This window comes from Pinus tabuliformis, chromosome 8 (genome assembly GCF_031772625.1).
Source record: "Pinus tabuliformis cultivar Carrire ecotype Pingquan chromosome 8, CPIR1, whole genome shotgun sequence".
NCBI lineage: Eukaryota > Viridiplantae > Streptophyta > Pinopsida > Pinales > Pinaceae > Pinus > Pinus tabuliformis.
The window spans coordinates 291,994,430-292,011,102 of NC_142294.1; the positions used below are offsets into that span (position 1 = coordinate 291,994,430).

The 16,673-nt window shown below is 40.1% G+C and overlaps 1 protein-coding gene across 1 annotated transcript in view; it reads left to right on the forward strand.

Moving 5' to 3' along the window:
- LOC149235272 (GTP binding protein) overlaps positions 1-15,043 on the forward strand; it is an 83,376-nt gene extending 68,333 nt beyond the window's left edge. The window contains exons 5-6 of the mRNA XM_089372061.1: positions 13,915-14,043; positions 14,168-15,043. Coding sequence (XP_089228187.1) covers positions 13,915-14,043; positions 14,168-14,718 — 680 coding nt within the window. The 3' untranslated portion in view covers positions 14,719-15,043. The remainder of the gene's footprint in view (positions 1-13,914; positions 14,044-14,167) is intronic.
- Positions 15,044-16,673: the final 1,630 nt, after the last annotated feature.

Genomic DNA, 16,673 nt, shown 5'->3' on the forward strand with positions numbered 1-16,673 from the left:
GTAATTGAATATTGTAGTTTGCTTATCATGAACACTTATGGGCATGGATTAATGGGAGGATTCGGTAAAGAATGGGCTAGGTCTATGCTCTTGTCCCCTAGACCCCTTTTGCATGTTAACCTTGGATTCTAGTTTTGTGGGATCTCTTTTACTGACCATTTGGCTTTAGGGATCGTATTTCATGGGAAACCCTGAGTTTGGTTGTGTGGTCCCGCTCCTTCATCCACATATATTGCCCTCTTTCCACTCATGATAAACTAGTGTTCCACGGGGACTCGCCCCCCAGGGGTCTAGTTTCCTAGCTCCCCTGCGCTCCGGGGACTTGGGGATGAGAAGGGGTCGTTTCCCCAAGCTCCCAAAAAACAAGGTACGCAGGGGGACGTGCCAGGGGGTCGTTTCCTTGTGCTGAGGGGTCGTTTTTGAAAAGGGGGTCGTGCGGGGTTGTGGGGGGTCACGGGGGGGACGTGGGGGGTCACGGGGGGTGGGGGGACATGGGGGGTTGGGGGGACATTAGTTTTAATACTTTAGCGTTCCAATTTTTTTTTTTGATAAATTTAATTCATTATTTGCCCTGGCCCCTCACGCCATTCGCAAGACGTTCCTAGTTCCTTTTCAGTAGAGAGGAATTGTTCCACATATAGCTTCATCCACTCTATCAAGAGGAACAAGCTTACCTCTAAAAGAGCGAAGAAGTTAGTTGCTGTGCATAGTGCCTTATGTCTTGAGCATAGGAAGACACCTGAGTATTTGAAGGGACCAGCAACACGATGGAATGTTGATCTAGAGGATGATGCACAAGTAGATATGGAGGAGAGACTTGGTGCAAGACAGATGGGGTTGGTTGGTGTGCCACTTAGCATGTTTGAGAATGCTAGTGATTTAGATTCAGATGGTGATATGGTTGATTATGATTTATTCATGCAGTAGCTGGATGTAGAACTAGAGACTAGTGGGGCATTACCTTGAGGCTTGAGTAAAATTATGCTTGTTTATCTTTTGGTATGTTGATGTTCTTATGTTATTCTGACTCTATAAAATTTTGACTCTTGATGTATGAGACTTGACTTTTATAATTTTATGTCAATATTCACTGTTCAGTATTCAATGTTCATCGTAGGAAGTGGAACATCAATATGGATTAAACTTTAATCATAATGTATGATTATAAATTAGAATTTTAAATTTATATGATATTAGATAATGATATTCATATCAATGATCATGCCGCAACTTTTCAATCCAAACCTAATTTTCATAGTGGACTCAATTTATAAATTATATTTTATATTTATAAGTTTTTAAGACCCTGACGTCCCCCCACGTTTCCTAAAAATTGGCGGGGAGATTTTGCATAGGCCGCTCTTGCGTATCCTCGCTCCCTCGCCCCCTCATCCCGGAACCTTGGTGGAACATTGTTATAACCCCATTCATCATTTCTCCCACCCGGGTCCATATTCCTCCACTGGGTCCACATAGGGTTAACTCTCCCTTCCCTTTGCTCACACCTTGGGTCGGGCCTGGAATGATGCCCCGGAGGTTGATGCAACTGAAAAGAAAAGTAAAAGCATAGTTGGCCACATTCAACAGGAAAATGTACCACAAAATGCAAAAGATGACCAGAAAAAAACATTTATCACGTGGGCAAAAGCCAACACATGAGCTGTACCCCATCATCATGGCCATCACCGTGGTTCCTACAAGCCTTAGATGAATCTCCTTTACCATTTAGGAACCCATGATTGTCCTAGCCTTTGGTGGGTAATGAACCGCCCTACCTTAAAGGGGAAGGGGTATCCACTGCCATATCTCACACATCATGCTCTTACCCCTTGATCCCTGAGCAATTAATTAACGAAAATCATAAAAAGGCAAAAAACATATAAAGAAGGGTGGAAAAATCAATGCCAGGGCACCTCATGTACCACGATTGCTCCCTCTTATAAATTATATACCCAATCGTGGGCTTCCCTTTTACTAGCTATCCTTGTACCCCAACATGTGGCCCAGGGCTGCCCCTTTTCATTCCCTACTCCATTCATCTCTTTATCACATGCCACCACCTTTTAAAGGATGTACCTTGGACATATTATCTCCTTTAGAAGCAAAAACCACTTAATAGGATACTTGGTTAATGCCATTTGGAGCTTGGAGACATTAGCACATGCCAAAGCCCATTATGGAAGGGCATGCCAGTATGAAGTCACCATCTGTTTTTCACAGTTTGTAAGTTTTTTTTACTCTATTTCCTTGATGACTTATTGTAATGGAAGGCTAGGGGACACATTGGATCTTATGTAGGATTGCAGGTGGGCTCCATTTTGGGTTTGGTCTCCCTATACGGGCTCCCTCCAGAGGGCTACATTGGCACATGTAGGGTGTGTGTTGAGAGTCATGGGCCTCCACAGCAGTAGAAAACACTCCATGGATCCCCAGAGATGTTCAGAGATTGCTCGAGATCCAACTATTGGACGAGGAAGATGCAGCTGGTTCATCTCTGCCCAGCCAACCCCAAAGTTGTACCATGCACTTGGCAGATGACCCAAGACTTGTATGCTGATGTGGCATCACTTACACCATCATCTGAGCCCTTACAGATGGTCTACAAGCATCTTTGAATTACTTGGAGACCCATGACATCACTTGTGTGCCCTCACGCCCATTGGGAGCACCACAAGTTTATTATGTGGAGAACAAGGGGCCAACCCTTGTCCATTACTTTTGGAAGTCTAATTCATCATTTTGACACTTACGGACTTCATCAGGCCTTTTAGAGAGCCCAACGACATGCATTTTCGATTATTCGACCTTGGGAGGCTTATTAGTTTGTTTATAAGCTAGTTTGGTAGGCTTGCCACCAAAAGATAGTTATTTGCACATTATTTTAGTTGATGGGCTAATGTAGGTTCAAATTAGGTAATTCAAACTCCTAATGAGTGTATAAAGAGGAGAAACATGAATTCATTTGGTATCATCACTTGGATTGGATCAATCTCTCTCTTGAATATATAGCAAGTCATTCCTGATTTGAGTTATTCTCATGAAGTAGGATTGAATAGACTCTCCTTTATCCATCTTGATATTCTTCAACTTGTTTTTGAGAAAAAAGATTTGGTTTGCATTGTTCACTTTGAACATCCAAACCAACGTATCATTTATTTCCTTAGAAGTTTCCAAATCAGAAATATAGGCAACCAAATGCTTTTGAATAGAGTCAACCAAAATTTTCTTTGCTTTGACTCACCAATGTTTTAGCAGCAACCATTGCATTTGAAGGAGGCCCCACCACTTTTCTCTGCACATAGTCCAATACTTCATGCTCCTCGAAAGTCAGGTCCAAACTCATCTTCCATGCATGATAGTCAGATTTATCATTGAGCTTGTCCTCAGAGTTGAAGTAAGAAGTAGAAGCCATGGAGTCTCGTCAATAGTCTTTGTACAACAAATTTCTTAGAGATTGCTTTTCTCTCTTGCTTGGGCTTGTCCTCACCTAGGCTCTGATACCATGTTAATTTTAGTTAACAATGGTATGCTCTATGCTCAGCACAATTACTTCAATGTCCTTTTAGGAGCCCAATGGCAATTTCCGATTTAGTTTTCCAATAGCAATCACATTAACCATTAGTCACATTGACAATAACTATAGATAGAACATGTGTCATGTCCCCATTTTTATTTTCCTCTATAGTACAACCAAGATGGGTTTCGAGGGTATGTGATGGCCAGGCTGCAGGAGCAGGATTGCATCATAGGGGTTCCTAGAGCAATTTTGAGGAGTTTTTATGGGATTTGATGGCATTTGCTTGTCATATTCCATCATCCGCACAACTTGCCTTTCGTTCTGTTGCATTCCGACAACTTTCAAAAATTAGCATTATTATGTGGCCTAAATTAATTATGCTCGAGGTGGCATTTCGGGAAGATTATTTGATGGAACACCTCAGTGTAATAGATCATTGGAACTAGAACGAGAAGATCTACATGATGGGATGCAGAGAAGTGACTTCCAATGGCTGAAGACAGTATGATGGGCGATTTACCATTTTCCTTAATTAAAAATGACTTTAATTAGTCATTTAATTAAGGAAAAATAATGAATTGGAGGAAAAGACCCTAAAGTGACTTATGTGAAATAAAATAAAATTAAAGTCACTGAAGATAAAGTCAATGGAGGACCTTCTAGAATAATAAAAATAAATAAATAAGGTGCTTCTAGAGGCTTGGAGATCTATCCATCAGTCTATAAAAGAGGAGGAGGAGGTCATTTGAAGACATCTGGGATTTGTGTATTGTCTTTGTGCTGAGGTTTTGAGAACCCGGTTCTCTACTTTAGCAGTAACCCTAGGACAGAAACCCTTGGGTGATTCAGTGAGAGTGGGCGAGCACCCATCTCTTCCTTTGGTGGATCCATTCAGGATTCACAGGTTGCAGTTTATTGATTTTCAGTTTGTTTTGGAGGCTAGTTGCGACATTATTGTAGATATAATTGGGGCCATCATCTCAGCCATATTTCTAATCTTGTACCAGCTTATTTACATATTAATAAAATAAGGCCGAGATCTTTTGCATGTTTATATTGTCTATTATTCAGTTGCAAATTGTTTATGGTTTTGACGACTTAAATTTCTGAATCTATTTTCTGGAAATTTTATATTTGGGACATAACAACATGAACAATAAAATGTAGAAGACAAGGCAAGACAAGAGAACACCAAATTGGTGGATGCCATGGAAAAACCCCAAGATGGGGAAAGCCCTTTGATCAATTTTTCTTATTATTATATCAAATGTTCAACACACTGAGAGAGAGAGAGTGCAAAAGTCAACATTCACTTGCCAAATCAAAGTCAAAACAACCCTGTCAAATCTGAAACTTTTTGCAGCAGTAAATAATCCTAACCAGAAAGTCAACGCTGGTTAAAGCAACAACAAAATGTCCTAAAAGCAGCTCGACCATATCCAGTCAAACTCGACCTGATAAGGTGGTCAAAGTCACCCCAAAATAGTCATGAAAACAATGGCCAAACCTGGTCAAATTCTGCAATCAACTTTGCGGTCAACCCTGTAATAGGTTTGCGATCAAGGTTATCAAAATGCCTCGGTTCCTGGGCCAATGGATGCGGCTTGCCAAAAACGAAATTCTAGCATAAAAACCGCAGTGAATGGAGGTTAAATCACCCCTGGTCAATGCTGGTCAAACCTGCAACAATTTCTGAAATTTCGGCCTTGTAATTCAACTTGCAACTTGTCCTTTTGCTGCCACACGTGTGAGGAAAAGAGGTGCCCAATTAGTTGTACGAACTAATCAAATGATGAGAGAGAAGAATGTGTGAGTGAGGTGCCAAATGAGGTTGGAGGTTTCCCTTATTTATACAAATTGTCGAGGGTGAAGTGACATGTCTCTTGGGCTTCATGAACCTACATGATGATGTCGCTGACCATGACAATTTGCACATGTGTGAGCATAAATTCAAAAACACATTTCTGCTTGTCCAAATTTGATGACCTTTAGGTCGATTTTGGTCCTCTCGAAAAGAGGAATTCAATGCAATTATCATCTCCACCAAATAAATTGTTCAAAGTGGAATTTGGCCCTAGTTTCCAATTTGAACATATACTCACGGGATCCCCCCCTATATATATATATATATATATATATATATATATATATATATATATATATATATATTGGACCATGAATATAGGGGGTCTCGTGGGTATTGAACATCATGAACGGGTTGACAATTGACGTATGGGTTGTGACTTGGATGCCCACATTCGTACCACGTGGAGGCTACGTAGGAGCCTTGTGGTGGTCCAGAATGACTTGGTAGAAGTTAATAGGCTAAACCCTTGAAGGGATCCTATCTTTTGATCCAGAGGTTAGTTCGAGATGGAATTTGTACCATTGGAAAGGTCTCGATGAGACGAATGTAATGGTGCTGTCCATTTTAAGTTTTGAAGAGTTCAAAAAATTTAGATCCCATCTCCATAATTGAAACCTTGGAGTCGGGGTTAGTCTAATAACTGCCCTCTTGCTACCTTAGTAGGGGCTAGGGCTAGTAGTGGGTGTGTTACAGTAATCATATGCTCCTTGGTGCTTCAAAGTTGGTTGATCTAGCCAATGACATGGCCAGCTTCCAAGCCTTGAAATGCCTTGTGCTAAAACTCAAGAAAACTTGCTCAAAACCATTAGTAATTTTAGGAGATGATTTGCAAATAAGGAGAGATAAATTACACGATTAACAAGTACATGAAAATATCCAACCTAGTTGCAAAACAATCAAAGGAAAAGAAAATACTTATTTATCCTTCCCTTAGGCAACACTGCCCCTACTTGGGCCCAAATTTACTGAGAGCAATTAACAAATTAAAGAAACACAAGTTACCTCATGCCAAGAGAGACACTCCACAAGTTCACACCACATGGACCTCCCAAGTCTTTTTTATTAGGGATAGCAAGTACAAAATCCGGTGTAGTATCCCCAAGCTCAAGCTTCCAACCATGTGAGAATAAGAAAATGGGAGTTTTATTTATACAATTTTTAGAAGCAAATCTGAATGAAAATCCAATCAACAAGTGGCCAAGGGTGAAGATTCGCACGCTGGGTCGAAATTCCAAGTGTCTCTTGGACTGGTGTGAGCCGTCTCTAGATTGCTGGAGGTGATCCTCTAAATCTGCTAGCATATCAGGGCTCATGGCCTGTGCATTGTTTGTGTAGAACAAGTGTGTAGTGGAGGGGAATTGAAGGGAGACAACTCCCACTCAACTCATGGCTAATCTCATCATCTTAGTCAAAACTATAATGAATAAACAACTATCTAACAAGGGGCCCACTTGTAGCATCCTAGCTGCCAACGTGAGTCTTCTAGAGCTGCTGCATGGTACCTTTTGAGGATAGGTGTAGGGGGAGACACAAGGGAGAGTTAACTCCCATTCAAGTCCCAGTCAAATTAGCTAAGATCTGCCAAGTTGCCAACCAACCTGTGATCCAAGCGAAGGAGACTCGACTTGCATATGTGGCAAACTCAACCTCCCTTAACGATTGTTAATTTGGCCTTCCACTTGGTGATGAATTCGACTTTCTTATGTGGACTCCAAGTTAGCTCTCAACTCAACTTTGATGGCCAAGTCACTCCTTTGATCGCTGGTCACATTTAATTTGTCTCAAGACATGCTCTCTTTTGTCCCTAGTTCATTTTTTGTAATTTTCTTATGTTTTTCTCCACTTTCATGAGTAAAAGTGGGTTTGCATGTGGAAATAATCATTTTTTGGCCCCCAAAGTGGGTATGAGGATAATGTTGGTGCTTTGAGCATGAACTTTGAGCACTCACATGCCACCAACATTTCCTAATGCCACTTTATTACATAGAAAATTAACAATCTCATCCTGCGAGAATTGTTAATTATTTAAAACTTTGTAGAAATACCTAGTCAAATTCCATAAGACTTTGGATATGAACTAGCATGGTAATATACATTGACCCCAGACATTAGGACATGTTCAAGGCTCATCTATTAAGCCGCATTCTAGCTTTAGAGGTATATGAGTGAAAAAACTTGACTAGTTATATATTGCTAGAAAGTGAAAATAATTAGTTAAGTGAAAAAAACATTCTAGAGTGGACTCACTTAGTAACCAGGGCCCAAGTTGCCTAAGTCTGTTACATAAGTTTGTCATGCTAGCATTCATTTATTACAATTCCCCTACGAGGTTATGGAATTTGAGAGAAGAAAATAGAAGAGGTGACAAAAAAGGGTAGAAATGCCTTGCTGGACCTCTTATGGTTTGAAAATTTGTCAAGTGCCTTGTGCATCAAGCCATGGGGTCTTCATATGTTAATTTTAGGTATGTTCTATGCTTAGAGCAATTTATTTCAATTTTCATAGTTAGCTCAATATCTTTTCCAGATTAGCAATCACATCAACTTTAAAGTAAACAACAGATAGAACATAGACATAAATCGCAGAAGACAAGCCAAGATGAGAGGACACAAGATGTGGCGCTAGCTAGGGACAAACCCCAATGTGGGGAAACTCTTGATCAATTCTTCTTATATGTTCTTCAATAGATCAACAGAGAGAGAGAGAGAGATAGTACATATACAATAGAAGTCAACACTTTGACTTATCTAAATAAGAGCATAGATCATCGCTAAGTAGATGATACATGAGGTAGTTGAACTCAGTTGAAGACATGCTGCTTCAACTGATTCTCCCCGGTGACTCCATCACCATGCGGCACCTATCATTGTGCTGCTCCTCATCATCATGCTGCACCTCACTGTGCTGCACCATGCTGCACCCATCATTACTATGCTGCATCCCATCATGCTTTACCAATCATGGTTGTACCCATCACTGTACTGCATCATGTACCATTGCTGTCCCAATGTGCTTGCAACACCATGATGTCCCATTGTGTTTGCAGCACCATGCTTGCTGCTGTCCCATTGAAGCATTGCTGTACCATCTGCTGTCCCAATTTGCAGCACCATGCTTGCTGCCCCAATGTAGCATTGTTGTACCATGTTGCTGTCCCAATTTTGCAGCACCATGCTTGCTGTCCCAATTTGCAGCACCGTGCTTGCTGTCCCACTATTAAGCATGACTAGCCCTCTAGTGCTGCGGCCATGCCTAGGAGAGGCTCCTTCATACCACGTTGACCTCTTGAGGGTCTATCCATCTCAATGCAACCCTAGATTAATTCCAACAGCTTGCTATGGCCTGCGGCCTAGCTTGCTGTAGCTTTCGGTCTCCTCAACGTGCCCAAACAATCACTTAATTTCCAGCGTTTAGTTCCTCATCTACTCGGCCTTGCAGCTTGCCCTCTTGGCCCTAAATCCTTGGCCCTCCATCCAACAATTCAGTCACTTGAAGTGGCCTGCGGCTAGGGCAGGATAGACCAGCGTTTAGGGCAGAATGAATAGGCTTTAGATTAGCCAGGTTAGGGCAGATTTAGGATAGCATTAGGGCTGCTTTAGGACTGCGGCTAGGGCTTGTTAAGGCCTCCTCCATAGCTACGTTAAACTTCTTCCATGAGCTCCTTTAGGTCAACGTAGATCCCTTCCATAGCTTCGCTGGCCTATCTTCATTGTTGCGGCTAGGGCAACCTCCTTTCCTCCAATGTCTATGGCTTCTTCCTCCTAGATTTCTCTCACACTAAAACCCAAGACAAGTGGAGAGAAATCAAGAGAGAAGTGTGTGTAAAATGACTCTAAAGTCATCTCCTTTTATACTAAAACGTTGAGCACATGTGGGGGTTATTTGGTTTTTGGCTGACCTTGATGAATTGTCCCATAATACAAATAAATTCATATCTCCATGAATACTTATCGGAATCGGATGATCTTTAGATCAATCCTACACCTCTCGATGAGAGGGATCCAAGAAAAATATCAACTGCCATTAATAAGATGACCCACATGGAGTTTGGCCCTAGTTGCCAATTTTAACATCATACCTTGCTAAGTGGAACTTAGGAGGTAACACACCCCATCTTTGAAGCAATGGACATGACTACTCTAATGGATGCATATCTTGTGATAGGCACAAATGTCTCCTCGTATTCCACTCCCTCTTGTCAAGAGAACGCTCTTGCCATGAACCATGCTTTGTACTTCTTGACATTGCCATCAATTACATGACTTATTTTGAAGGTCCATTGAGAAGTGACCACTGATTTTCCCTGTGGACTCAACACTATGTCCCACACATCATTCCTCACAATGGAGCTATACTCCACCATGGCATCGCTCTAAACTTGCTTATCTGTAGCCTCAAAAGTAGAATTCTTAGACTCATTGATGCTGCTTGATAAGGCCAAATGATTGTAAAATTTTGTTGCTAGTCTAGTTTGCTTGAAACTATTGCTAGGTGCCTACACATGCTCCTCAACATCTCTCCAGGTCTGCTTTGCCCATCTCGGCCCCCCCTGGTAGAGCTTGAACGAACATCTCGCTCCTCCTCCAGATCTATAGGTTTTCCTTGCTGCTAGTCCATGCTCAACCTTAGGAGCCCCTTGCTGGCTCTCTCTCATGAGACCTCCTAATGGTCTTGCCTTCATCGAATTCAAAATCCTGACTAATGATAACTCTTCGCTGTCTTGGAATGTAGATTTGGTAGGCCTTTGAGACCTCGTTATAGCCCATAAATATGCCCCTTTTTGACAAGGGCTCTAGCTTAGTCCTTTTCTTTGTAGGAGTGTGAACATAAATTGGGCTACCAAAGATGCGAAGATGACGTACCTCTGGCTTCACTCCTATTAACATCTCCTTAGGAGTCTTGTCCTCCAATACTCCGTGAGGACTCCTATTTTGTAGATACATAACTATATTGCAGGCCTTCGCCCACAAAAACATATGCAATTCTTGGTTATAAATCATTGCCCTCACTGCCTCCATTATGGTCCTATTTTTTCTCACAAGAATCCCATTCTGTTGAGGGTTGTAAGGTACTGTGAACTCCTTCTTGATCCCTGTTGTCCTACAAAAATGTTGAAACTCATTGGAGGTATACTTGCCCCCATTATCCGATCTTAGCACTTTAATATTCTTCTTGGCCTGGTTCTTCACAAGAGCTTTAAACTCTTTAACCGATCGAAGACCTCACCTTTGGTCTTCAGGAAGTAGACTCAAGTCTTCTTGGAAAAATTGTCTATGAACGTTGCCAGGTACAATGACCCTGTGATTGATTCCATTGACATAGGACCACAAATTTCTGAATGCACCAAGTCCAACACACCCTTGGACCTGGTCTCGACTCTTGCTATGAGGAAACACAACCTTTGCTTGCCTGTCAGGTGCACACCCCTTGCACACTCCCTCTTGCTCCACCCCGATCTCCGGAATACATGTAATCATTCTTTGTAATGTAGGAAGAGCCCTATAGTGTAGGTGGCCCATCCACTTTTTCCAAAGCTTGATTTGTTTGTCACTCTCATGTACAAGAGTCTTCATCGGTTGTCCTCTCAACATATAGAGATTCTTCTCCCCTCTCCCAATTACTCGCTTCTCGCTAGGATCAGCGCCTTTCGGCCCAACAACTTGTTCACTTACCATGACGCTGACGTCTAGTCCTCTCTCTTCCATGGTCGAAATTTATAGGATATTCTTCTCCAAACTTGATACAAACAACACTTCATTCACCTCCATGATACCTCTTGAGTCCATCTAAAACTCAATGCTACCAATGCCTTCTACTATATACTTGGTATTATCACCAAGCTCTACATGTATATCTCTAGGCTCCTTGGTCATGTTGGTGAAAATGTTTTGAGATCCTGTCATGTGACTAGACACTCCACTTACCACAAACCAGATACCTCTCGTGACGGTTCCATAAAAGAATGGCACCAAGGAAAAGTTCTTAAACTTTTCAGCCAAGTTGTCAATCTGTGCATTGGCTATCGTGGCTATATTTCCCTTGCCCTTCTCCTAGTTTGGAAACTCATTGGAGAAATGCCTGAACTTGTGATATGCAAAGCACTTGACTTTGCTCATGTCCTTCTCCTTTTTACCTTGTGAAATTCCACCTCCACTTTGGTTCTGCTTGGCCTTCCCTTTTCCTTTTTTCCACTTGTGCAGCAAGAGCAAGCTCCTCTTTCTTCTCACTAGTCCTTCGTTATCCTCTGGTTAATGAATTCTCCCAGATCTCCTTCTGAATGAAATCATCCCACAACCGACTCCAATTAGGAAGTTGTTGCTTAGCTAGGATCCCATCCACAAAGATGGTCCATTGCTTGGTGCATCCTTTCAGAGCTACTTTCACAATCTTTGAATTATTCACAGCCTCCCCAACAACTGAAAGCTCATCACCAGTCTAACAAGATCCTTGCGACGTTAATTGTTACAATCTCCGATTTGTTCATCCTAGTGTTGTTTATTTTTTCACGCAACACCATCTTCCTATTTTCATTTGTGTTTTGATTAGGACCGGTTAGGGCTACTCACATTTGATGTGCTGTGTTCGTCCTTGATATGTGAGGAATTGTGTGATCCCTCACAGCATCCAAACTTATACCTATTGCTTTCACATCCTTCTGATTGTGCTCGGTTGCTTGGTTTGTATCCGAAGGAACCTAGATATATGTGTTCACAAAATTCCACACTCCATTCATTTTAAAACTATGGTTATTCGTTCCTTCCAGCTACTGAAGTTAGAGGCCCCATCTAACTTGTCTACATATTGCAAACTACTAGGTGATACCATCTCACAACTCAACCCTGGCCAAAAAAATCCAGCTGCAAAATTAAAAATAATTCTGTTGCCATAAAAAGAAGAAATTTGCTGCTGCAAACCCTAGTGATCTCGTATCTTTCTTTCATAGTTTTCCAGAACTCTAATACCATGTTAAATCTGATAATACCAGCCCAGATTTGTTTTCTCGCATTAATTATTTATTTCTAGAAATTTATTTTATAATCCAAATAAATTCTGAATTCTTGAAAAATAAAGTTACTGGTAGTTCAACTTTTAAAAATTCAAATGTGTAGGGGAAATAAATTGAGAGAGAGATCAATCACATATTACAACATATAAACAGCCAGGGCAATTCTCCTTCATTAATTAATCTCATGAAATCAGGCTTTCGATCCACAGAGAAATTACAAGGAAATATGCTTTGATTGGAACCTATAACTCGGTCCCATTGGAAGAATTCGGCCCTGGGAATTCGGCACATTGGAAATCAGCCTCTGAAGAAATTTGGCCTGGAGAAATCAACCCACCTTTTCACTAGCAACTCGGCCCTGCGCTTTCCCCTCACTCAGCCTCTGCTGCTACAGGAAATTTCAATCTCGCTTCAGCAATTTGGCCTCCTGGAAATCGCTCGACTCAACTTGCACTCTTCCTTTGCTGTTATAGTCTAGCTGAGCCTCTCGCTTTAGAGAAAATTGCTTTTTCCACTTGTGTTGTGTCTTCACCTCTGCCTTAGGCTTTTCTTTATAATCTTCATTAAGCCCAAATCCTTAACCTTAATCTTCCTTCTAGTAGATATAGGAGATCAACGGTTGAGATCATTTTTAAGTCACCTAAATAATTTAATTATTTATCCTTAGAAATTTACTTAATAGTCCACAGTGATTAATAGACTTCAATTATTGTACTTTTCCTACGTTAGATTTAGGAAAGAAGACATAAATCACGTACCCTAAGCAAGCACCTAAAAAGGCAATAAATCATCTTCTACATGCTAAAGACACCAAACCTATGCACTAAACTTTCTGAAGCTACCATAAGCTTCCTCACATAGAGCATTGACCAACAGCTCAAAAAAATGACACATCACACAGGATTCATATAGACCTGCATACATAACTGTCCCAGCCATATATCCCTGAATATACTTGGCATTCCAGATTAACAGCAGTATAGAAAGTTCATGGTATCACTACCATAAGGTAGAAGTCCTCTTACAATAATACAGACATATATAGGCCATAGTCAAAAGTATCTGAAAATATTCTAGTACCTGAAAATACTACAATACCCGAAAGTACTGTAGTCACGTGAGCAATATGATGTTAAGGATAATTGAGGTGAGTCAACAGCGATAATCACTTTATAGCACTATTAATAATGTATTAAAAAATTTATGTATTTGAGAGAGACTAGTACACACGCCTGCATGTTGGCAGTATACCTTGGGATTTATCTCTGTTGTATTATCACTGCAGTATTATTAAAATCGTTTTATACTTGCTTTACGCTTATGTTTGTGTTAAATGTTTCAATACGCATGTGCTTTTTTTGTTGTTGTAGTAACTGAGTTTTGTATCTAATTTGGAACACAATTTCCAAAATTGTCCCATGTGAACTCAAAATTGTTAGCTTAGGTTTGCTTGTAAGTCGTGCACGCACTGTGACTTGGAAAGTGCCATAGTTAATCTTTTGATTGGAATCATTTGTTCTGTAGGCTTGTCAATCAATGGGGATTCACAAGGAATAAATCGCATCCGGGAAGCTCTTTATGCTCATATGTGGCCTGGCATGGTGATAAAGTCACAAAGCAAATCGGCTGGCATACCTGTATTACCAAATGAGGGTGAGTATTCTTTTCCTATTTTCTAGAGTTAGTGCAGTCTTATTATTGGATTGCCATGTGAGGATTGACCAGTTTCAGTTCAGGAATGATAAATATCTCTCTGACAATCTGACACCAATTGCAGAATTTTCTGATGATGATTCTGAATATGAAATTGAATATGAGCTCCTATCTAATGGCTCAGCTGAACCTTGGGATGGGGTAGAAGATCCTTGGGTAGCTGTTAATAATGGTACACAAGATATTCATGTAACAGATGAAAGAGAAAATATACAAGAGTCTCAGAATGTACATGTTGAACAGCCTAGCAACATTCAAGTCCAAAAGCAGAATGTATGCACTTCATTTCTGCAAAAAAATGGGTCAGTGTCTCAAACTCCTGTGTTGTCAGTACATGATGAGGACCATGCAGAAGCAACCACGTCACTGGTTTCAAGCACGATAGAACAAGGTGAGTTGGAAGAAAGAACTGAATGCAGTCTAGAAGATGCTGAAAATAGAGGAAGGAGGGAACATGCCTTTGATGACTTAGAACAATTGATGCATGAAATGGCACGCATGCGTGAAAACTTGAGATTGATGCCAGACCCCCTCAGGAAGGAGATGGCTGGCAGACTAGCCATGAAAATGGCTTCTGTTTTTTCAGATGATGAAGAAAATGACGGTTTGGATTGAAGGTGCGTTATTCTTGTATTTTTGTGGTTATGAATTAGAATTGCAGTTCAAACATTGGAAACAAATCATAGAGGAAAAGTGAGGAAATTCAGATGTACTTAAATATGTCACACGTCACTTTTTCGTTATGCTTCAAACTGGAAGTACTAATGGCTTCTTATTTTTTCCTCACTTGTCCATGTTCTATACTTCTATAGCACATTATGTTTTGCTTGTATATAAGTGGATATATATGGATATTCACAAGTATTACATTTCATTTCTTTTCGGACAGTGATATATTATGATTTGCAACTATAAAAATCTTTTTCACCAGATGCCCGTACAGGCTGTAATTGTGTATTAAACACATTTTGTGTTAAGTGCTGCTTTCGATCATGGGAGATGCACACAATAACATTCCATACACATGGGTTTGTAATGGGTATTATTGATATCTATTGAAGATCTTTTCCTAATAAAATTCTATAAATATGATGCGCATATTGTGAAGATGGGTAACTGATTTCTTCCACTATAACACTAAAATAATGTGTTATTCTTCTCATCTGATGTGATAAGGACCATTGATAACAGCGGTTGTATTTGAGGAATTTGGCAACAAAGTGTTCTGAGACAATATTGAGTATAGAATATATGCACGGTTCGGCACAAGTAGGTGATGGAAGTAGACCGCTCGTGTCTAAATTATGCTGTTAATGTTTTTCTAAGAGGGCCATTTAGAAGAAAAAGAACGATTTTTTTTTGTTTATTTTTTTAATCTTTGTTCGAGTTGCAGGTTTTTATGGCAAATCCTGTGTTATGTAATTCTACAGATTAGTTCTGAGAAGGCTGGATTTTCTGTTAAGCTTATTTATTGTAAAGAAATTTGAGTAGAGTACACCCAGAAGAGGAAGGTGTGAACACCATGGAAAAATTTCTCTTTTGAGGAGGTGTTTTCGATAGCAGTGGCTGGAGTTAAGTGAGATACGATTCTTCTTTTAGAATCAGGTTTGGTTGCTTGCAGTCTTAGTGCAGCTTAAAAGAATGTTCGTAGTGGCTTTTATTGCTAAGTTTGTCACGAAAACTTATGGGTTTGATTTATTGGGATAGATCAAAGTGTTTATGCAATGCAACCTTTCCCTGATTGATAATTTTCACGGTTTGTTTTGGCTCAAGATGATTAATACAATAGAGGAATTGCACGTTGACGGAAGTCTCTACTTTCTCGTCCTGTTGTTAGTAACTTAGTATCACACGGGATTTTACAGAAGAGTACTTTTTTATGTTGTGGGATTCCCTCACTCTAAAATGGGAAATATCTATTCTAGATGCCATTCTGATAAAAATAATATTTTTGTAGTTAGCGACAACTTTTGGAAAATACATTAATTTTTGACGTCGCATGTACAAAAATTTGAAACACCTCTAAAAGATAGTCCTACTAATGTAATTTTCAAGTGATTTTTTTTTTCTTGAACTCCTGACCAACCAGGACCTGGTATATAGGCTTGGGGAATAATAATAAAATGTTTGGAGGAAACTCTGTCAACATAATCGATATTTTGAACCAATTGTTGTTTTTAAAAATGCCAAACAGTTCTAAAGGGAAGAGGGTTTGAAGTAAATTAAATTGGGCTGTTATCACCGAGCAAAGTGATGAATACAGTTTGGATGCATTAGTTTCGTGGTAAATATACGATTGAATACTAAATTTTGTGGGAGTTGCGTTATGCAAGAAGTCACTTGAATTGGGTTCTTACTGGGCAAAGTGACGAGTGTAGTTTGGATGCATTAGTCTCCAAGCAAATAGATGATTGAATACTAAACTTCATGGGAGTACCTTTAGCAAGATAGAAGTCACTCAAAAATGCTTGGAGACTAATGCGCATATTGGTTTGTGTTCCTCAATCTCATGAATGTGAAAGTTCTTTGAAGTTTTATCTTGTAGCACATGCCTTATGCTAGGATAGTAT